Genomic DNA, 21,957 nt, shown 5'->3' with positions numbered 1-21,957 from the left:
GACTCTGGATCAGGGAGGGGAAGCCATGGGACAAGGGGGAACGGTTTTACACTGAAAGAGGGGAGATTTAGGTGAGATGTGAGGAAGCAATTCTTTGCTGTGAGGGTGGTGGGACGCTGGCCCAGGTTGCCCAGAGAAGCTGTGGCTGCCCCATCCCTGGAGGTGTTCAAGGCCAGGTTGGACGGGGTTTGGAGCAAGCTGGGCTGGTGGGAGGTGTCCCTGCCCAGGGGATCTCTAAGATGATCTTTAAGGTCCCTTCTAACCCAAAACACTCTATGTTTCTATAAAACTCCACTGATGGCCGCCGGAAAGCAAGGTGAGGGGCAGCAGCGTGACTCGCTCCACCTAACCCGTGGCTTATTCACGGCTTGCATTTCCGCGATGAGTCCTTCACTTATTAAAACGCCAGTGGTGAGGGCCTGTTTCCCAGAGCAGAGGTTGCAGGAGACCTGCGAAGCCTGACTGCAATCCCAGGACACGGCTCCCAAACAATGCCCGGCACAGGGGAGTGCCAATGAGTTATTGGGAGGAAAAAAAAAAGTCCCTTTTATTATTATTACTAGCCGGCTGGGGTAAAAAAAACTCATTTTTTTAAAATTATTATTATTAGTAGTATCCAGTTGGGGTAAAAGAAAAAAAAAATATATTTTTTTAACTATTATTATTAGCTAGCTGAGAGAGATGCTGGCTCCCAAAGAGTTTGCCGTGGGCTGTGCAATGCGGTGCAGCCCTGAACACGGGCAAAATCCTCATCCCTTACAAGCAAACAGCAGCAAAACAGTACCGGCCAAAGCCATTCCCAAAGGAGCTCTCTCGTGACTTTAAAAAAAAAAAAAAAAAAAAGGAAAAAGTTATAGAAAGGCTTTAAAACTCCCCGGGCTGAGTCACTGGGTTTGCCAGGTGCTGGCCATTTGCAAACAAGGGTGGGAACAATGCAGGCACCGGACGCGCGCCGGATCCTGCGCTTCCTCACAGCTCTCCCATTGTCCAGGAGAACAATCCCCACTCCGGTGGGAGAGCAAAGGGCCTTCCATGCGATGGCTGGGAGCCGGGTCTCCTGGGCTGCTGTGAGCGGATGGAGTCAGGAAAGTCCAGGTGGGTTTTGCAGCCCTGGCATGGTGGGGATGCTCACGGACCCGTGCCCACAGCAGCCCCTGCAAGTGCATACCCAGCTTCACACCCCCATATCCCAAAAAATGAGGGTCTCCCCAAGCACTTCAGCTACCCCATAACAATTCCTAGCTGGACCATTAACAAGCCAAGGGTCTGGAAGGAGGTTTATGGCCCCATTTGTAAACAGGCTCATGAAAAGACCCTTGTGGGGAATGATGGGGGGCGGGGGGAAAGGAGATAAAAAAAAAAAAATCAAGGTGGGATTTTTCTTCCTCTTTTAAGATTGGAATCAATGTAACACTCAAAAGTTCTCATTATGGGGAGGTGAATGACACGGTACAATTTGAGGGGAAAAAAAAAATTATACGCAGAAAAATTAAAAAAAAAATTAAAAAAAATTTAAAAAAAATTAAAAAAATTTAAAATATAAAAATAAATATAAAAGAAAACCAAATTAAAGCCATATATCACAGCTCAGAGGCCGTTTCCCAATCCCTCCGAGGCCACATGCTGCAAAGGGCTGGCCAGGGCAGCAAGCCCTGCGATGGGTCAGCCCCTGCTCACCCCTTCCCCAGGGTGTTTTCCAGGCTTTCCCCTTCTTTTCCCCATTGGAGCAGTCGGGATGGCAGGGATGACCCCCCACCCCGTACCTCGCAGACCCACCTCGGGATGCAGGGCACAGAGCGGTGGCTGCGGTGCCGGAGCATCCCCAACACATGGTCCTTCCCCATCCCTGCACCGGGGGAGAGAGAAGGGCCAGAATCCACCAGAGAAACATTTTGGCTAATAATGTCTAATTAAGATTTCCATTAAAACCCATCACACTCATTAGAAAAAAGAAAAAAAATTAACAAGGTTTTCCTGGACATTTTTCCTTGCAAAATTATTACGGAGGTTAATGGATGCCTTCATTAAGGTGTAATTTAAGAAAAATCACACTTTTTTCTTTTCCTTTTTTTTTTTTATTTTTTTTAGGAAGCGCGGTGATTCACATGCTTCTCCTCCGCGGTAAAACTGGGCTGCCTGTTCCACCCAGCGGTGGAAGCGGGGAGATGGCTGCCAGGAGAAGGCAAAGCCCCCCCCCCACAACAAAGGGGAGCATCCCTCCTCCATCCCTCCCGCCGGCATCACCTCCCGCATCCCGCTTCCCAGCGCAGCCCAGCCGGGGATGGCGGCTTGGGCTGACGTAGGATGGGAGAAGGGGGCAGGAAACTTGATATTGTGCAAAAAATGTTTAAAAAAAAAAAAAAAAAAAGAGAAAGAAAAAAAGGAGGAAAAGGCCCATTCGGAGCAGTCAGGATTTTTTTTTTTTGGCTTGGCTAAACCTGGAATAAAATACACCCTCCGGATGTCCTCGCTGCTGTTCGGGGTGGAAAGTGCCCTGGCTACGCAGATGCTCTCACTTTGGTCTAAAAGCAGCTTTTTCGCTGTTTCGTGACTGCCCGGCACCCAAGCCCCGCCGGAGCAGAGACGCAGCCAAGCGCGGGGAGGAGGAGGAGGAGGAGGAGGAGACCCGCCACAGCCCCGGCCACCCCCTCCTTGGGAGGCTGAACAGGAGAAAAGCTTGAGATCCTGCTTCCAAGCAATAATTCGATTGGGAAAAACTTGACGTTTCCCTTGTTTTAAGCATTAGCAAATTATTCTACTACTAATTACAAAATGTTCGTAGTCATTATTAAAAAAAAAAAATAAAAAAATCACTTCATAAATCCCACGCTCTGCTATTGTTTCCAGCCTTCTGTGATGGGTAAATAAAGGAAATCAATAATTATTGCTGTGGCTGCTCGGCGGGAGGGGAGGATAACAGGGGGGACCAGCACGGGGCTGCTCACTCTTTAACGTTCCACTGGTGGGACGTGTCCCCACCGCTGCCCCTTTCCCAAATCCAGACCTCCAGGCACAAGGCAGGAGGGAAGGGCAAACGGAGAAAGGAGACAAAGAAAGGGAAGGGATGAAGAAAGGCAAAATAAACCCAGGCGCAGCTTGGGCAAAGGCTCGGCGCAGCCCGGCGCATTGCTCGGCAGCGGCCTTGTGCCCGGGAGCAAGGACAGAATCGCAGAATCATAGAATTGCCCAGGTTGGGAGGGACATTTTGGATCATCCAGTCCAACCATCAACCGAACTCTGACAAAAACCATATCTCTAAGCACTATGTCGACCCATCTCCAGGGATGGCAACTCCACCACTGCCCTGGGCAGCCTGTTCCAATGCTTGACAACCCTTTCTGTGAAGAAATTTTTCCTAATATCCATCCTAAACCTCCCCTGGCGCAACCTGAGGCCATCTCCTCTTGTCCCATCACCTGTTCCTTGGGGGAAGAGACCGACTCCCCCTGGCTACCCCCTCCTTTCAGGGGGCTGTAGAGAGCAAGAAGGTCTCCCCTCAGCCTCCTCTTCTCCAGGCTGAACACCCCCAGCTCCCTCAGCCGTTCCTCACAAGACTCGTGCTCCAGACCCCTCACCAGCTCCGTTGCCCTTCTCTAGACACGCTCCAGACCTCAGTGTCTTTCTCGTAGTGAGGGGAAATGATGCTGGAGGAGCAGCCTGTGGTTTTGTTGTTTTTTTGGTTTTTTGGTTGTTTTTTTTTAATTTTTCCATTCCTTCTAGCCCAGATTTCCAGCCATTGTGAGCAAGCAGGCCGGTTTGTTACCCTGAGCTGTGGAAAGCTGGAAGCTCCCGGCCGCGCTGCGACAGGATTTTTGCCAAGAGAGGGAAAATCGAGACAAGCCCGGGAAGCAGCAGGAGCGCTCTCTCGCCCCTTCTCCCTGCATTGATAAATACAAAAATAAAAATTCAGCACAAGGCTGCTTTAGCTCCTGAATTTTTCCTTCGCCAGCTTCTCCGTACAACTGAGCTATCGCCTGGTACTGGGAAGGTCAGAGAGAAAGTCAGCATGGTTCCACAGACACAAATACCGTGCCCCATCCTCTGCGTCAAAAGGGAGAAAAGCCAAGAGACCCACGACTGCCATCACTCTAGCGAGGGGTTACCTTGCTATCATTAGGTTTCAGAGTCAAACACCAGCAGAGAAAGGGTTCCCTAATCTTCCTCAAAGAGAACAAGCAAAATCCGCCCAGCATGCTCATCCAAGGTCTCAAACCATTTCCCCGGGCTCACGGCGTTCCCCGCTCCCGCTTTTCCTCCCACCTCCTCCCCAGCACGGTGATGCATTGCACCTTGACCACGCAAGGAAGCCATAAAGCACGGCCGAGGGACGGGGCAGAGCAAGACGAATGGATTTAATATCAACCCGCATGGAGCGTGGGCTCTTTGCACCACATGAAATATTCATTTTGGATTCAATAACAGCCTCCGTTTCGCATTGACCCGTGGCTCTCGGGGGCAGGGGGTGCCAAAGAGGACGAGGGCAGGCAGTCCCACCGGGCTTTGGGGTACGGCGTGCCGTCGGTCACCCAACGGAGAGCAACGTGGCATCACACCAGCCAGGAGGTCTGTGGTGCCAAACCCCAACCAGCCCGGGATGGAAACAAATAACGGGGCAGATCGGTACGGAAAATCTCCATCCCTCCCACCCCCATCTTAGTGTTGGGGTGGTAATGACACCCCACCCCCATCACTCTGACCCTAAAACACGACGATCATCTCTTCGAGACTTAAAATAGCCCCGACGAAGGCTGCGCTCCGCCTGTGCCTTTCGCGAGCCGCTAAGTGCCGATAAGAGCTGGTATTAATGAATCCCTCAGCGGCCCCTGGCTCCGCTGTCAGCACGACACCGCGCCGGTCGAACAGCTCCGTGATAGGCATGGCCTCCATCCCAGGGGGTGGGAGGGACGAGAGAGGGGTGGCGGGGGTGGGGGCTAAACAATTCAACCCCATCTTTTTTCCCCACCACTGAGGAATTAAGCACATTTTGTCAGCCTTAATAGACCAAGGGATTTTTTTTTTTTTCCTTGGTGACAATTCCCCCAGGCTTGTTAAGTGGCTCATCTCAGGTTGATGGAGGCTTTAAGCAGATGTCAGGAGCATGTGCCTCCCAGGAGCCGGGATGTGATCCTGGCAGCATCCCCGCCAGGAGAACCCAGCAGGTGAACACAGAAAACCAACAAATTATTATTTCTAAGCCTTGCAATGTGCCCACCGACCTTCAGGAAGGGTAGCAGCAGGCTCAGATCTTCCCTCGTGGTCTCCAAGGTTCACGGGGATACAAGGAGGAGCTTGACGGCCAAAGGGTGCACACAAGCTGCCAAGAAGCCAGAATCCAACCCAAGGTTAGATTTTTACTCAAACACAGTTAATTTTCCAACAGCCCTAATGTACACCCTGGCTCAGGCGTTTAGGACTGGTTTGAACTTCCAGGAGGGGCTGGCAGGTTTATTGGTTTGGGGATCCTCGCCAGTGTTGAGCAGGACCTTCAAACATGCAGATCCCACGCGCAATCCCAGCATTTTGTCCGTCCTCCTGACATGGGAACTGGGAAATACTCTCACAGGACTGGGAAAGGGGAGTTATCGGAGCTCTCCTCCGGAGACAGTGTCGTACCAGCCCCCAACCATGCTCACAAGGTCACCAAAAAAGGATGGTCCTGTCATCGCACATGTGCCATTTAACCGCCCACTTGGACTGCACCTTTTCAGGGTCCCAAATGCTGCTGGCTCACCCATAAAGGACATTTCTACCCCCTCAGACCTGCCAGGATCCTGAATTTTCTCCTCAAGGAGCCTGAATGCAAAGCGTGCTCTCCACGCAAAGGCTAAACTCTTGCCGGGATCAAGGCAGAGCCCATGCTTGGGCGGTGCGAGGAGTTTCTCCTTAAGCGTCAGCGCTGCCGAGGAGCGGGAGCACGGCTGAAGACAGGCTCTATGGCACAGAAAACTCAGCAACTTGCCAATGCGCAGGGGTCGGCTCGGCACAGCTTTGACAGCATGAACAGCTGGAGAGCAGCTTGGTGGAAAGAGACCTGGGAGTCCTGGTGGACAACAGGGTGACCATGAGCCAGCAATGTTGCCCTCGTGGCCAAGAAGGCCAATGGCATCCTGGGCTGCATCAAGAAGAGTGTGGCCAGCACGTGGAGGGAGGTCATCCCTCCCCTCTGCTCTGCCCTGGTGAGGCCGCACCTGGAGTACTGTGTCCAGTTCTGGGCTCCCCGGTTCAAGAGGGACAGGGAACTGCTGGAGAGGGGACAGCAAAGGGCTACCAAGATGCTGAGGGGACTGGAACATCTCTCTTATGAAGAAAGGCTGAGGGACTTGGGTCTCTTCAGTCTGGAAAAAAGACGGCTGAGGGGGGATCTTATCAACACTTATAAATACTTAAAGGGTGGGTGTCAGGAGGATGGGGCCAGGCTCTTTTCAGTGGTGCCCAGTGACAGGACAAGGGGTAACGGGAACAAACTTGACCATAGGAAGGTCCACCTAACCATGAGGAGGAACTTCTTTGCTGTGAGGGTGGCAGAGCACTGGAACAGGCTGCCCAGAGAGGTGGTGGAGTCTCCGTCTCTGGAGACATTCCAAACCCGCCTGGACGCGTTCCTGTGCCACCTGCTCTGGGTGACCCTGCTCTGGCAGGGGGGTTGGACTGGATGATCTCCAGAGGTCCCTTCCAACCCTATGATTCTACAATTCTATGATACAGAGCTGCTCAAGACCTCGACCTCTTCCACCGCTCCAGCCAGCATCAGACAGAAAGGTCAACAACGCCAAAACCTGCAGCAGCTTTACATTATCGTTTTCCTACATTTCTGGCAAAATGACAGTATTTCCCAATTCCAGTCTTTAGCTAAAACTAGTATTTATTTCTCCCTGATGAGAAAGTGTCATTTTGCCATACAACCACATGTGCTCTCTGTTTGTTTATTCAATAGCAGAGGAACGTCTCGCCAGAAACATTCCGGTTTGCAAAGAGCCCTCCCTACGACAGAGCGCTTCAGCTCCCCACCAGACCATCTCCTGGTAGGAACAAGCCCATGTTCAGGGCCAACCGTGAAACTTAAAGGAATCCACCAGCAAGGCGGCTTGATGTGAAAGCAGGCATGAGCGCACAGACTCTGGGGGTTTCCCAGTTGTCGGAGCCCTGGCACGGGAAGGCATCGTCATTCCCCACCTTGGCCAGGCAGGAACGTGGTTTGTCACGGTGAAAACCTACACAAATTCCCACCTTTAAAGTGAATGAATAAACAAGTTTCTCCGCAGCTTAAATCCCAGCTTTGCCATTTTCATCTATCCGGAGTTACAGGTAGAGAAGAAAGGCCATGGTGGCCACCCCAAAAAGCATCACAGCCAAGTCTGGTGCTACATGTGCTGCCACGTGCACCAAAAAAGGTCCAAGTCACACCTCTTCCCATTACAACCCCTTCAAAACCAGCCCTAAAGGGCTTTGACACCAGCCTTTGACCCTCTCTTTCTTCCCAACCCTTCCTTGACCTGGTGATGCCCACCTTCTAGAAGCTACTTGGAAAGCACGGATGAAACGGGGTTAGCTTCTCATACAAAAAGCCCCCTCCTTCCAAGCCGCATACAAAAACAATACCTTAACTTGGGAAAGCAGAAGGAAAGGGCAGCAAGTAAAGCTAATAGAAAAAAAATAAAAAATAATCCTCCAACAATATTTGGGAAATATTCATCGGAACGGCGAAAGGAGATGAAAAGCAGCGAGCGCTATTTCCATATTTATAATCCCGTGCTGCGGAGGACTCCAGCAGGCAGCAGCACGCTGGCGGCATGGCTGGGGGAACCCGAAAAAACAGCAACAAAAATTCCAATTAATGCCAAGAATCAGAGCGGCTTCGCTGCAGCCGGGCCCAACGGCGGCTGTCCGGCTCCCGCAGCTTTGCTGGGCAAATAACGAGGCAGATGAAAGCGGCTCAGCCGGCAAGCGCTGGCCCACATGGCACTCTGAAGGCAGCAGATCACAGAGGCAGCTTCCAGTGGCCCCGCAGTGGTCACCGCACCGGCACCCGCGTCCTTGCCACGCTGCTCGCCGAGTCTGGCCGCTGACCGGAGAGCACCGAGAAGCCACAGGTCAACCACCGCTCCCAAATCCCTGCCTGGTCCCTGGAGCAAAACCGCTTCAGGGCAGCTAAATGGTGCAGAGCCAATTTCACAACAGACGCTGCCCAAAACAGCCTGTTTGGGGATGAACATTTTCTTAAGCAGAGCTTAAAAACAATAAAAGCACCTTGTTAACCAAGGCCAACCTTACCTTTGCAAGCCACGTTGTTCTCCGGCTCGTAACCAGCCTTGCACGTACAGCGGCCGATGGGGACCATCCACTCCCCATCCCCATTGCAGTACAGTTTGATGGGCACGTCCACCTCCTCGGCGTTGGGGATGCAGGTGCCACGGGCAGTCACTAGGGAGGTGCTCTCCGCTCCCGTCATCGTCTCCGGGAAGATGGCGAAGTTCTGCACCACACTGGGGCACTTCTTGAAGAAGACCCTGACAGACAGCAGAGACATACAAGCCCCATAGTCCTGGAAAGCCAGGTAAAAGCCATTGCGGGTCAGAGGCCCGAAACTTCTCACTTCTGTGTTCACCTTCATCAACCTGCCACCAAAGTCCACCTGGGAGAAGCTCTCGTCAGCAGCAATGGTGTCCACTTTGAGGTAGGGTGCCTCTGTCCAGAAGGCAGACTTCTTGGTGGCAATGACAGAGTCCGTCTCGTAGTAGTAGAGGTTGAAGGTCTCCTTGCAGGAGCCGGGGACATTGGGGAGGCTGCTGCAGTCCCGCACAGTGAAGCGCATCTCTGTGTAGATGCGGTGAGCTCCACGCCGGTTGATGAAGGTGGTGAGGAGCCAGTTGTTCTGGTTGGGCTCGAAGACGTTGCACACCTGGTACGTACGGATGGTGTTGAGGTTTTCGTCGTAGCCACTGACTTCTTCCCACTGGGGAAAGGAGAAGGGAGAGAGGCCGTGAGAGGGAGGCAGAGGGACCAGCAGTGGCCCATGAGCCACGGAGGTGCCACTCACCCTGTGCAGGGCAGAAAGGAGGGTCCCGAAGCCCCAGAGGGGGCCAGGAATGCCATCGTGCACACAAGACGTGATGCGCGTGCGCAAACACCACCCAGGCCAGCACCAGAAGAAATCCTCACCCTCTTGCCCCTGCATGCCTGCTCTCTCCCCACCGCTCCCAGCTGACGCTAAAACATCCTTTTCCACACAGGCAATGGCCTCAGCTACCCTGCGAGGACATAAAAACGGGAAGAAAGCTGGTCCAGGCACCCGGAGGCGGGAGGGAAAGCAGCACACGAGGCTGCGGCTTCATTAAAGCCAGCACGTGGGCCGGAGAGCAAGCCCGACCCCAGGCTCTCGGCACGATGGGATCACTTCCCCCGGCAAAGAAAACTAACTAAATAAAACATTACTGCCGCAGAGAGAGAGAATATAGATTTGCAATTCGATTTATAGAAGGGCATTAATATAATCCAGGCTACAATTTCAATTAAGGGACAGCGGCAAACTGTGAATAGTCTATGATGGCATTAGAGTCCTACAGACAGATTTACAACCTCATAATCCATTCATTTTAACTAATCCATGTTTACAGTCTCCTCATAACAGCATTATTCATATGGCAATCTTTAAAAGCAGCACTCTGAATATCATGCATAATTTCCAGGAGCGATGCTATACTGGCGCTCACGCGCATTGGCGCTCACGCGGGGGGCGCAGACAGGTGACACCACCCTGTCCCGGAGCCTCGTGTCCTCCCCAGGAGCCGATGCACCACAGCCCACCACCCTGCAATCTGACAGGTTTCGCCCTCTTCCGTTTTCCATTAAACCACCCCGTTCCCCACCTGCCCCCCACGCTTCCCCCTTGTAAGCCACGGCCCTGATGTTAAAAACAATAAAACAAACAACAAAAAAAAATTTTAAAAAATGCAGGTTTTTATTTTCTTTTCAAAGCAGGGTCCTCTCTGCGCGCTGCCAAGAAGCGCAGCGGAACGTTTGCCCCCGGGTCCACCCACTCGGCTCTGCTGAGCTTAAGCAAAGATCACACAGCTCAAGGTTGCGCGCTGTTGTCAAGCGATGTTTACCAAATCGGCAACAAAAACCTCACGCATCCAGCCGAGCGCTCTCCCTCCTCATCCCACGCTGCGAAAGCTTCGCAAAAACCCCTCCTCCACCCTGGAGAAGACGTACGGATTCAACGCCCTTTCATTACCAAACACCTTTTCACCCGAGAAAGCCGCGAGGTCCTCCCCGACCACGGGGGTAGGCATTGTTTCCCGTTCCCACCTGGGCTTTGCATTGCTGCCCTGTCATCCAATTGATGCCAGACAAGGAGCTCTCTTCCAGCGCTCGCCCACCGCTGTAACGCTGCCTTTCCTCTGGGAATCCTCCTCCTCATCCCACCCGCCATGTCCCACAGCCTGGCTGGGCGCCTGGGAGGGGACCTGACCCACCATCCTTCTATTCACAGTGCCCATCAGGGAGCCAGCTCCATCCACCGAGCATCCCCTGTGCTTTGCTGCCTTTTTTTTTTTTCAGGGGGGGTGGCGGTTTGCAAACACAGCCTCAAAACTCAGCCAAAACCTGCCAGCGGACCCTGCCACGCTTCGGGCGCAAAGCCCACTGCTGGGAACTTGGAAAACCCTCCTGAGGGTTTGGAGACAGATCCTACCGCTTCCTTGGGCATCCCTTGGGTTGAGCGTTCCTGCAGCCCAGCGCTGAAAAGCAGCAGGTCCCCAGGGCTGACAGCCCTGCGGTGCCAGCGGCTGCTGCCATCGATGCTCTAACAGTGACAAATGCATCATTTTGACGAGATCCCACTAAATAATTCACAGGGAGCTGGGGATTAAGACAATGTTCTTCTCCGTCTCCGCTGAGATTTCAAGCACGCCCATCGGGGAGAGCAGAAGGAGAGCCCATGTTCCGGCTCTCTGGCATACGTGCCCTACTGTTAATGTCGGCAACCCCCCCTCCGAGCCCCGGGATGCATCTGCAAGCCAGGGTGAACACTCACTCCTGCAGCTCGGCACACCATGGCGAGATGCCACCACCCAAAGGGACCCAAAGCCTGCACGGAGTCCATGCCGATGGCAACCCCAGGGTCAGGAGAGGTGGCTCTGACCACCTTTGATGAGCCGATGTCTTATCAAACCCCTGTACCTCCAGCCCCAGGAGGGATGAGAGGAGCCCAGGAGAAGGAGGTGATGTCCCAGCAGCAGCCAGGAGCCCCTCTCCCATCCTGCCACCTCCTCCCTCCTGCCCCAAGGGGCAGGAAGGACCCATTTACAGATGGCTGCTGCTCTTCTCTCTCTTGTTTCTTTGCTTCCCTCTCTGGTTCCTCTCTTCTTTGCTTGCTCCTGCAATGCTTCTAAGCCTCAAAGCAAGGCTGCTAGCACACTCACGGTTTTTGGATGGAGGACGGCAGGGCAGAGGGTTTCTTTTGGTTTCTTACCCTAGATTTCAGCAGTTTGGGCTGAAAAAGAAACAGCACAGCCCTAGGATGGCTGCTTCTGGGAACTGAAGACTAAAACCAAGATGAGACCAACTAAATTTGGGGTCTTCGTCAACTCCAACACAAGCAGAAATCCCCGCGTGGATCTTGGCATCTCTACGCCAGGTTGCTTGGATGGGTCACGGTCTGCAAACCCTCCCTGGCGCCAAGCCTCACCCAAATATCAGCCATTATCATCAGACAAGCCAAGAAGCAGCTAAAATCTGCTTTCAAGCATTTGTTGTGAACTATTAAACGGGACAAACTCTAAAGCCTAGCACCATAACCAGGCAGTTCATAATGTCTACTGCATGCCTGGGGTAGGAAGAAGACATTGCTTATTTTCAACTGGTGTCCAACCTACTCCAAAACCTGCCTCAGCTGGGACACGATACCTACAGGGGGCATCACTCCAGGAGTCCCATATGCTCCGTGTCCACTTAGCAAAGTGCCTGGTGCTACTGAAAAAAAAAAAGCCCAGTCCACGAGCAAGGGGACTTCATACAGTGAAGTCATGCTCTCCAACACACGCTACGGACTGACCCCAGGCCTTTTAAATAAAGGACTTGGTGTGTTAAAATACTTTGTGGAAGATCTAACGTACACTCCTGTAAAGGAGAAGACTCACCAGTAACTCTCAGAGGAGCAAGAGACAACGGACAGCCGGTCAGAGAGGCTCACGGCGCCCTGAGACGCTGCGAGGCAGGGACAGACACGGGGAGCCGGGATGCACAGAGGGATGCAGGGATGCAGGCTTGGGAGAGGCTTCGCTCTGCCGCTCCGTGGAGGGCGAGACCACCATGCCTTACCCACGCAAGCTCCCCCCCGCCTGCCTTGCGCAGGCTGGCAGCCGTAGCAGCCGTAGGCAGCTATTTATATCCCATCTCCACCACCTGCACGCAGCACCCCCCCTGCATCTTGCCAGCACTTTATTTGGGTCCAGATTTTTTCCAAAGCAATTCGAGGGCCTCCGATGTGCCCGGAGAGGATTTTGTGCCCACCGCGTGTGTGGTTCAGCTTTGGTGATGGTGTGCTACCTCCTTTCTCTTAAAGCCCCTGGCCAAGCCAGTCACACCCTAACAAAGCCACGGGCTGGCATCCTTCCCTCTTTGGTGCCACATCCTGGAGGTCCCGGGAACAGACCTCGCTGCCGTATCCATCCCCGTCCCACCGCGATGCCCACCCACAGCTCACATCCCCTCCCACCGCCGTGCCTCTCCCCCCAGCCTCCATCTCTCACTTTCTCTGCCAGGGGAACGCGAGTCAGGTTATTTTATGCTTCCATTCCTCAAAGGCTCGTATTATATAAAAAAGATGTTTTAAGTGCCTCAGGGTGTTTTGTTCCTCATTACTTCATAAAAGTGACATTAATAGCCAGGGAAGAGCACTGCCGAGTGCAATTATGGATGATGTTCCAGGTATGAAAGCTGTTTTGAGCCTGCTAATGTTTCCTAATTACAAGCCTTTTGGCACGGGGAGAGGGAAGGCGTGAGCAGGGGGATGGAGAGCGGTGACGGGGCCGGACCCTTCACCTGGGAGGAGGACAGGCAGGGCAGGAGAGAGCGTGGGGATGGAGAAACGCTCCATCTCCGCTGAGACGCCGGGACGGCTCAGGGAAGGGATGCTGAGCCCTGGACCATCCGTGCAGCCCGGCACAGTGATGCCCTGCCCGCCCCACGCCAGCCCAACGGGGCACCGCTGCTCCCACTGCCACTTCCCCAGCTCCCCGCCAGCGTGTTAAGATAAATAGTGTGAACCCCACGAGATGGCATAAGGATCAGCTGGGCGAGTGGCACTTACCCCCGAAGGAGGGTTGGCAGTCCAGCCCAGCTCGGCTGTCGCCGTCCGCGTATCCATCAAGGTTTCTGAGGAAACACAAGAAAAGGAAAGCAAACAAGTTACTCTCGAAGTTTTCGATGATGTTATGAGTGCAGAGCCACAGGAAAACATTCAGTTGCTTTCACGGAGCGTGCATCTGACCCTTGGAGCTGCTCAGAAAATAAAGCCGAGAAAGTTTGCATTAACGCCCTGGAAGCTGCAAGAGGTTTGGGGGAATGTCTCCCCCCGCGGGCAGAGTCCACCCTCTCCCCCAGCGCCTCCGTGCGGGCTTTTTGGCGGGTCCCATCCGACCCGCTCGCAGCCACTTGCTTCGCTCCGCAACGCTCGACATCCCATTTTATGTACTACATCTGTCTGGTGCCCTGAGTTGTCATTGCACGCAGTTATTATTTGTCAGAGTGATTTCAAACACGCAAATAAAAATCACACTGTTGGAGCGGTGTTCCTCTGCTGGGGGTCTTTTGATGGAGGATTTGGTGGGAAACACTTAAAAGCTGTAATACAGCTGATATTTCCCTACTTTTATGCTTTAAAAAAAAAAAAAAAAAAAAACAACAACAAACAACAACAAGAATAATAGTGAGAGCAACAACATATAGAAACAGATGGGAAAAATCCTCCAGGTTTTATTTATTTGTTTGCAGCAAGCAGACATGCAGATTAATTTCCTCGATTCCTGTGTCTCGACCAAACGGGAGGAGGAGGTGCGTCGCCGGCGGCTGGCAGTGCTGAGCATCCCCCGCGGTCCCAGGGACTCACGGCAGCTTTGCGGTGCTGGGAAAAGGGGTGCCACCGGAGAAATAAAGGTCAGGAAAGAAAACTCAGCCCAGGACTATGAACTGCCGCCGGACTGCCACTTTTCATCTCTCCGCGCCCGCTCTAGCAATCACAAGCGGGAAACGAAACTCCCATTAATCTTCCCACCCCTCCCTTTGCCGGCTGCTCCAGGATGGGAAGCCGGGGGAGCGTGACCGGGAGTTCCCCACCCTGTTGCGAGTGATAAACCTTCCTCACTCCCGAAATCCCGGCCTGGCTGCCGGCAAGGCGAGCGGGGCCACGGAGGCGGGGAGAGCCGGGCAACCCCCCCGCGAGAGGGGGTGAAAAGGCGCTTGGGGGAGCTGGCGAAGCTCCTGCACCCCCAACACCTCCCGGGATGCCGCTGCGGCACTTCAGCGCCCGCAGCCCCCTGCACCCGTGCCAGCCCGCTGCTGCTCACGGTGTCCTCAGAGAGGGGACATTTCACCCCTGGTCCCTGCAGGGAAGAGAAAAGCGTGGTGGCCTTCACGCCGCCGCAGCACGTCCCCATCTGCAGCTTCAGCCCCTTCCTTTTTGGCAGAAGGCCGCTAAAATCGTCGCATCCCGCCTGCAACGCCTCCCCGGCCCCCAGCGGGGCTGGGGGCTCCCGCTCCACACCCCCAGCGGGTTTCTGCTCCCTCCGCCTTCCCACCGCCGCCGAGCTCTCCTTCCCTCGCCGGCAGCCCCGCTCCTTGTTAAGCGGTCATTAATCCTCCCTACGGCCCTACAAGCGGGCGGACATGCCCCTGCATAAATCGGTGGGAAGGTGGAAGCGAAAGGCTGTGCAAGCATCTCCCGGTCCCTCCTCCCGGGGGCGGGAGGGGGGAGGCAAGAGGGAGGGATGCTCCGAGGGCCCCTAAAACACTTGGCGTTCCTCCCCGCAGCAAACGGGGTGTCCTCGTGCCGCGCAGGGGAAACTGAGGCAGCAGAGGCCGGGGTGATGCGGGGAGTGCTGCTGGGCTGGGACCGGGACCCGGCTCACCCACCCTTGGCAGAAAATAAGGACACGCTCAGTTAGAGGAAAGACCCTCCTGGCAAGGGCTTCTTCAGGAAGGATTTTCACTCCATCATCTCCCGGCCTGTTCCACACACAGCTTCCTTCCCCAGGCGGCTTTTGGCTTTGTTTGTTTAAGCGGGGCAACAACAGGGGAATGTACTTTTTGATAAAGTACAGCACGCCAGGACCGGCTCTGCTCTAAGGTGGCATCCGCCGGGATCCCTCCCAGCAGCTCAGCATTCCCTCCCAAAATCTCTTTACCTTCCCTCCTCTTCTGTTCCTCCCCAGAGGCTCCAATGCTTTGGAAACAAAGCAGGAAGGCACCGCAGCAATGCCGGTGCGGCACGCAGCAGCTCCCGAAGCAGGAGGTTTCAAACGAACTAATTAAATGGAGAAATTAATGAATAAATTGAAAAGAACCACGGAGAGGCTTTCACTTTGGAGGTTTCCCCGGTCAGAAGGGGTCCGCATGGCCTGTGGCCAGGGAGGTCGCGGTCGCAAAGTTTCTCCCACAGATGCCCAACTCGCACTTGCGACAACTCCAAATGTTTCGAAAGGAATTCCAAGCCAAAGGACAAAGAGGGCTGAGAGCCACCGCTAAGAGCCTGACCCTCTGCAGAGCACCTCCTGCCCCAAGGGAACTGCCATGTGCAAGAAGAGCCATAACCTGGGAAAATAGTTTGGTTGGTTTGTTTTAAATAAAATAAAATGAAATACTTAAATCCCCCCCGTCAGCTCAAATTCCTGCTGAGCTCACCCAAACCCCGTGCCTGCAGAGGTCCTGGCACCAGAAGGACTCAGCTGAGCAACTTCCCATTGACCTCCGCTATTTCCTCTTGGAGGAAATCTTGGATTTTACTTCATTTTCTGGGACATCCGAGTGACGCCGTGACCCCGGGGGAAACCCTGCAGGGACGTTTATGGCCAGGCAGCTGGGGGCTACGGCTCAGCCAAGCACCCTCCTCCAGCAAGGGGGTGCTTTGCAGATGCCGGTGCCCCAAGATCCAGGAGAAAGGGGGGACACCCAGCGCTCACGTCTCCATCTCTGGGCTGCTGCTGGTGGGGAAGGGACACAGGGATCACCTCACAGGGATCACACAGGGCCACCCATCACTTGGAAACAGGTAAAGGAGGGATAGGCGGTAAAATCTGCCTGATAATGAAGGGATTCCCATGGACCAGCGCCTGAGCGCCATTAATCAGCAGAGAAGCCACACGGACACCTCGCACCCCTCCTCCCGCGCTCTTCTTGCCTGCCTCATCCTGCTGCACAGACCAGCCCTCGTTATTTGTATTAATTAACCAGGGCCCTGCCTGGGGCAGGGGGGTCCTGCTGGGTGGGGTGCGCTCATCCCCCAGCCTGACCAGTCCCCCAAGGGCGACATATCTCCCCATCACCTCCTGCATCCAGCACAGCATTGTTAGCCAGGTCGGGTGAACCACTTGCCGCCCATCCACCAGTGCCCGCCCCTCCACCCTGGCGCAGACGGGCTCGGTGCCCAGTAAGATGCCACCCTCCCCTTGCCTGCCCAAGGTACCGCTCCTCCAGCGGCTCCTTCCACGCCTGAGCGCCTGCATCTGGGCGCAAAAGGGGATGCTCTGCCCGGGAGGGAGCTCAACGCACTCAACTTGGAGGAGTCTGCACGACCTGAGCCTCCACTGAAGGCAGCTGACCAGGCTGTAACGGCTGAAGCCCTCGTTAGTGAGAAGATGAGCTCTGCTACGGCGAGCTGGGCTCTCAGAGTGAAGAATCTTCAGCTGTACACAGTAGATTTTCTTTAATGGACACATTACTTTAAACTAAGCCTTCGCCATCTGTTCCAGTCCCTAATTATCAATACAAAAACAAACGTCTACTCACAATTACACTCGTAACGAGTAAAGATGCCAGCAATTAGAATGCACCAGCATCCTCGCCCGCCGAGCAGCGCATCCATCTGTGATGGCACTCGCGCGATCCAGGCGGGAAGGACTCGCTGCCACCCCGGCCTCCCCGCACCCCCCCGGGCAAACCGGGGCAAGATGCAGCCGCAGACGATGCCTGCGGTGGGACAAGCTGCATCTCGGAGGGGTGCATCAAGGGGCAGGGGGAAAAATAAGTTATTTGGGCCAAGAGTAGCTGTGAGAGCCTTCATTTCACACCAGCTGATGCCGTCTTGCCAACCACCCTTCCCCAACAGGATTTAAGCCTTTCTGAACTACCCAAAACTGAAGTGGAACTTATTTCCCGAAATGCCCAGCCTGAGACCCGTGTTTCAGGCCCCCCCAGCGTGCAGGGCTCCTGCCGATCGCGCCGTGAGAAGGTGCGCCTTCTCCTCAGCAGGGAGCAGGGTCTGGCTAAGGGCAGAGAGAGACAGAGGCAAGGAGCCCAACCCAACTGGGTCGCATTGCGACCTTGTCACCTGGAAAGAAAGAGATACAACAAGTTTTCTGCGCAGGGAGGCCACGAAGAAACTTCTTAGGAGCGCTTGCACTCCTCAGTAGATGCCTCGGGGACGTGGTCCCTCTTCCGGAGCAAGAAGAGCAGCTCTCGCTCCTGCAAGAAGGTAACGGCAGGAACCAGCCTAAGGCGCTCGGAAGCAAATGCTTGGGCATATGCAGAGAGACGCAGGCATGTCTAAGACAACCGAGAGGAAAAAAAAAAAAAAAAAAGAAAAAAGATAGAAATTAAGCAAAATAAGGAGAGAGGAGGCTTGATAACAACAGATGGGTAGAGGGAGATTTGGAAAGGATGCCAGATGCTGGAAATAAGCCCCCCCCGAGATGCACGGGGAGTGGAGAGGTGCGTGTCGGTGGCCGAACCCTCGGAGGGAGGGGGGAGGCGGGGGGCAGGCATCGGGTGAGGGGCAGGGCACGCGTGGCCGTGCCGGGCTCAGGGCCAAGGTCCAGAGGGGCAGAGGGTGCTCCACAGGTGGGACCTTCAGAGACTCATCCCAATGTGCCCAAAGCCAGCCCGAGCAAGCAGCAACAGGTCAGTGCACGGTCCAGCCCCACGGCACGTCCCCAGGGCAGCCCCAGCCCCATAGCGTGACTTTCTGAAGGGGAACAAAAGCAAGACTTATCTTCACAAGCAAAGCACCATATTTTCCACTTATTTTATGCTCACAAACACCCAGCTTGCTTTCTACCCCCTCTTTCTCTCCTGAGAGCTTCTGCAAAACCAGCCCAAGGCAAACGCACAGCTTGGGAAGCTTCTGTCCAAGTTTGGTGACATTACCAGAGAAAGGGAACAATAGAGAAACAGAGCCAAGGCGCTTTATTACAAAGACTTGCGCTAAACAGCGTTGACTGCCATGAGCCCTGCCTTCCCGCGGCTGTCGCGACAGCAAGCCAAGCCCAGATTGCACCATGGCTTCCATCACTGCTACCTCTACACTCGTGGTTCGCATCACGCCTCTCCATGACAGGGGAATAATTTGAATTGAATTCTCACCTCAAGTGCTGTGTCCAGTTTTGGGCCCCTCACTACAAGAAAGACACTGACGTCTGGAGCGAGTCAAGAGAAGGGCAACGGAGCTGGTGAGGGGTCTGGAGCACAAGTCTTGTGAGGAGCGGCTGAGGGAGCTGGGGGTGTTCAGCCTGGAGAAAAGGAGGCTGAGGGGAGACCTTCTCGCTCCCTACAACTCCCTGAAAGGAGGGGGTGGCCAGGGGGAGTCGGCCTCTTCTCCCAAGGAACAGGCCATAGGACAAGAGGAAACCGCCTGAAGTTGCACCAGGGGAGGTTTAGGGTGGATATTAGGAAAAATTTTTACACTGAAAGGGTTGTCAAGCATTGGAACAGGCTGCCCAGGGCAGTGGTGGAGTCGCCATCCCTGGAGGTATTTAAAAGCTGGGTAGACGTGGTGCCTAGAGATACGGTTTAGTGATGGTTTTTGTCAGAGTTCAGTTGATGGTTGGACTGGATGATCCGAAAGGTCCCTCCCAACCTGGGCGATTCTATGATTCCCCAGAGATGAAGGGGTTCAAGCACACACCAGGGGGTTGCCTGAATAATTCCAGGTTGCTCTCCATGACCATGCTCCTGGCCACAACATCCCACAGACATGGACCAGGTTGGCCCACGCAAGGTTTCAATGTATCCTGAACTTCGGACTAAGCTGGGAAAAAGAAAAGCAGGAAAACGAGATCTGGTGGCGAGCTCCTGGGCATGTATCCCACCCAAAAAAGTCTCCTTTTCTCCCCACCTGGTTCCTGCTCCAAAGTGGGAGCAAACACCGTTGCTTGCCCTTAGTGCCATGAAGGAGCTGGAGGCTGCACGGCGTGAACCCCCCCGTACCGAAAGGGGGCCTACAGGAAGGACAGGGAGGGTAATTTATCAGGGAGGGTAATGACAGGACACAGGGTAACAGCTTCAAACTGAAGGAGGGGAGATTTAGATGAGATCTGAGGAAGCAATTCTTTGCTGTGAGGGTGGTGGGACGCTGGCCCAGGTTGCCCAGAGCAGCTGTGGCTGCCCCATCCCTGGAGGGGTTCAAGGCCAGGTTGGACGGGGCTGGGAGCAACCTGGGCTGGTGGCAGGTGTCCCTGCCCAGGGGATCTCTAAGATGATCTTTAAGGTCCCTTCCAACCCAAACCATTCTGGGATTCTATGACATCTCCCCAACAGTTCAATTACGGCACTGGAGAGGCGGGCAGGGTAAGGGCAGGATCAGCCTCTCCCCTTTGAGAAGCACCGCTCTTCTTAACGGTTTCCCGAGAGCACCGGCTTCCGAGAGCGCCGCTTGCAGTATCTATACACTTTCAATCAAAAATATTACAGCAACAGCTAATTACGTCCCATCATTCCCATGGCTCTCTGCCTTTAACAGTGCATTTTGCTGCTACAGAACGATGGTGAAACTGCTCTGGAAGTGCATAACGAGCTCTCCCCATCAATCTCCCGCGGGTTCGTTATGAAGGATTACCCGCCAAATAACAAACCCAGTGGAGAAGGGAGAGGATGTGCTAAACAACAACAAAACAAGTCAACACGAAGTGTTTTCTGCCTGTATTTTCAAGGGAACCGCTGGTGCTTTGGGGTCTGTATGAACCCCTCGGGGCAGAGGAGCAGCCGCGCCTGCTCTGCAGAGACATCCCAGCCGCGACACCACCATCCACGGCCACCAGCCAGCACGAGGAGATCTGTGGTCACCAAAAAAACACCCCCACGTTTTCTGTTGGGAAGAGGAAGAATTTATGTGTCTCAGCCGAGGATGAGCATGCTGTGTCAATTTGTGACGGGATGCATTAAGCTGCGGCCGCGCAGCACAGCCCTGGCCCTCCTCCGGGATCTCCCGTCAATGGCATGGATTTCAGCGCGCAATGAAGATGCATTGCAGCAGGGCAGGCGATAACTTAATGAAGCTCAGATTTGGGGGTGTTTGCTCAGCAACTATATAACAACTTTATCAATAAAACGCTGCCTGCTGCGACTGCGGGATGAAACGCTCTAATTACAAGCGGCAAACACTATCCATATCAGGATACAGTAAATTGAAATATGCTGGCTGATGTGCCTGAAAGCGCCCAATAAAATACCTGCTTAAATTTTTGCAAGCATACGTGTATACACATGCCTGCGGCAAACCCAGCGCATCAGGCAAGAGAAGAGCAGAGAGAAAACCCCTCCGGCAAGCCCCGCGCCTAATACAGGCTGAAAAAGTTCAGGAGGTGTCGCAAAGTTTGGACCATAAGGTCCATCATGCTATGATATGGATCATCATTCTATGATTCGGATCATCATTCTATGATTCTGTGACCAAGTCCCATTCACCAACACTCCCTCCTCCCTGCAGACCACGCAGGGGAGACCCAACGCCAGCATCTCCCCTCGGTTTTCACGCGCCGAAGGGGTTTGACCCGGCGCAGGTACGTGGCGTGAGGCGAGCTCAGACGCAGGCACACAATCCATTTATCATAATCCCAGCGAGGAGACATACAGTAAATCAAAGAGACAACCTGCCTGCAAATAAATTACAGGGTGGGGGAGAGGAATAGAGAGAAAAAGAGAGAACTGCGAAGGAAGAGATAAGAGAGAGAGAAGGAAACAAGAGAGAATTACTAAAAAACGCACGCATCATGGGGGAAGAAAATAAAAAAAAAAAAAAAAAAGGACAAAGGGGACCAAATCAAATATAAAGATAAGAGAGAGACAAGAGGGCTTTCAATACCTTTTGTTTTCCAAACTGTAAACCTATTTTAGAAAATGTGGGAACAAGTTTTACTCCACTGAGCCCAAACCGGGCGTTGGAGCCAACGGGAAAATCTCAAGGTGGCATGTTACAGGTAACCCAATATTTTCCAAACACAAGGAGCTCATTTGCTCCCGTAGTGACAAAGTCAGTCACCAATAGCGTACTTTTTGTAATTGCACACAGGCCCCAGATATGCAAAATCCACACACACACTATATGCATAGATCATTGCCCGTACGTCCCTTTACAGATGGGCGCAGATGCGTTTAGCAACTCAAAGTCAAGCAACACCAAGGCCTGAGAGAACACTTGAATGACCCCCCCTCTGTCCCACCAAGGCAGAGCCAGCCATCCCAAGAGCCCAGCTCCTCCACCACGCCACCACCAGAGGAGCGATCCAGAGCCGCAAGATGACAAGGGTATCTTTGAGGAGAACATTTTCCAGAACAATGTCACTATGCATTTAAATCCTCATCTTTGCTTTCTCGAGACGGGGTTGCCAGCAAACATCACTGAACGCCGCAGCCTGCCCTGAAAATCACCATATGTCAAGCTTGGCAGTTACTCATTCCATCCTCCAGAAGCTGTGGAACAGGAACTCAGCCACCCAGGGACAGGCAGAGGCTTTCCCAGAAACCCTA

The 21,957-nt window shown here is 53.8% G+C and overlaps 1 protein-coding gene across 2 annotated transcripts in view; it reads right to left on the bottom strand.

Moving 5' to 3' along the window:
- EPHB1 (EPH receptor B1) overlaps positions 1–21,957 on the bottom strand; it is an 86,323-nt gene that overhangs the window by 45,016 nt on the left and 19,350 nt on the right. For both annotated transcript variants that reach the window (XM_054206573.1, XM_054206574.1), the window contains exons 2-3: positions 13,313–13,377; positions 8,272–8,953 (exon numbers count right to left, since the gene is read on the bottom strand). In XM_054206573.1, coding sequence (XP_054062548.1) covers positions 8,272–8,953; positions 13,313–13,377 — 747 coding nt within the window. The remainder of the gene's footprint in view (positions 1–8,271; positions 8,954–13,312; positions 13,378–21,957) is intronic.

Source organism: Rissa tridactyla, chromosome 6 (assembly GCF_028500815.1).
Source record: "Rissa tridactyla isolate bRisTri1 chromosome 6, bRisTri1.patW.cur.20221130, whole genome shotgun sequence".
In the NCBI taxonomy this organism is placed as follows: domain Eukaryota; kingdom Metazoa; phylum Chordata; class Aves; order Charadriiformes; family Laridae; genus Rissa; species Rissa tridactyla.
The sequence above is the reverse complement of the archived record's forward strand: the minus strand, read 5'-3'. Positions and strand labels throughout refer to the sequence as shown.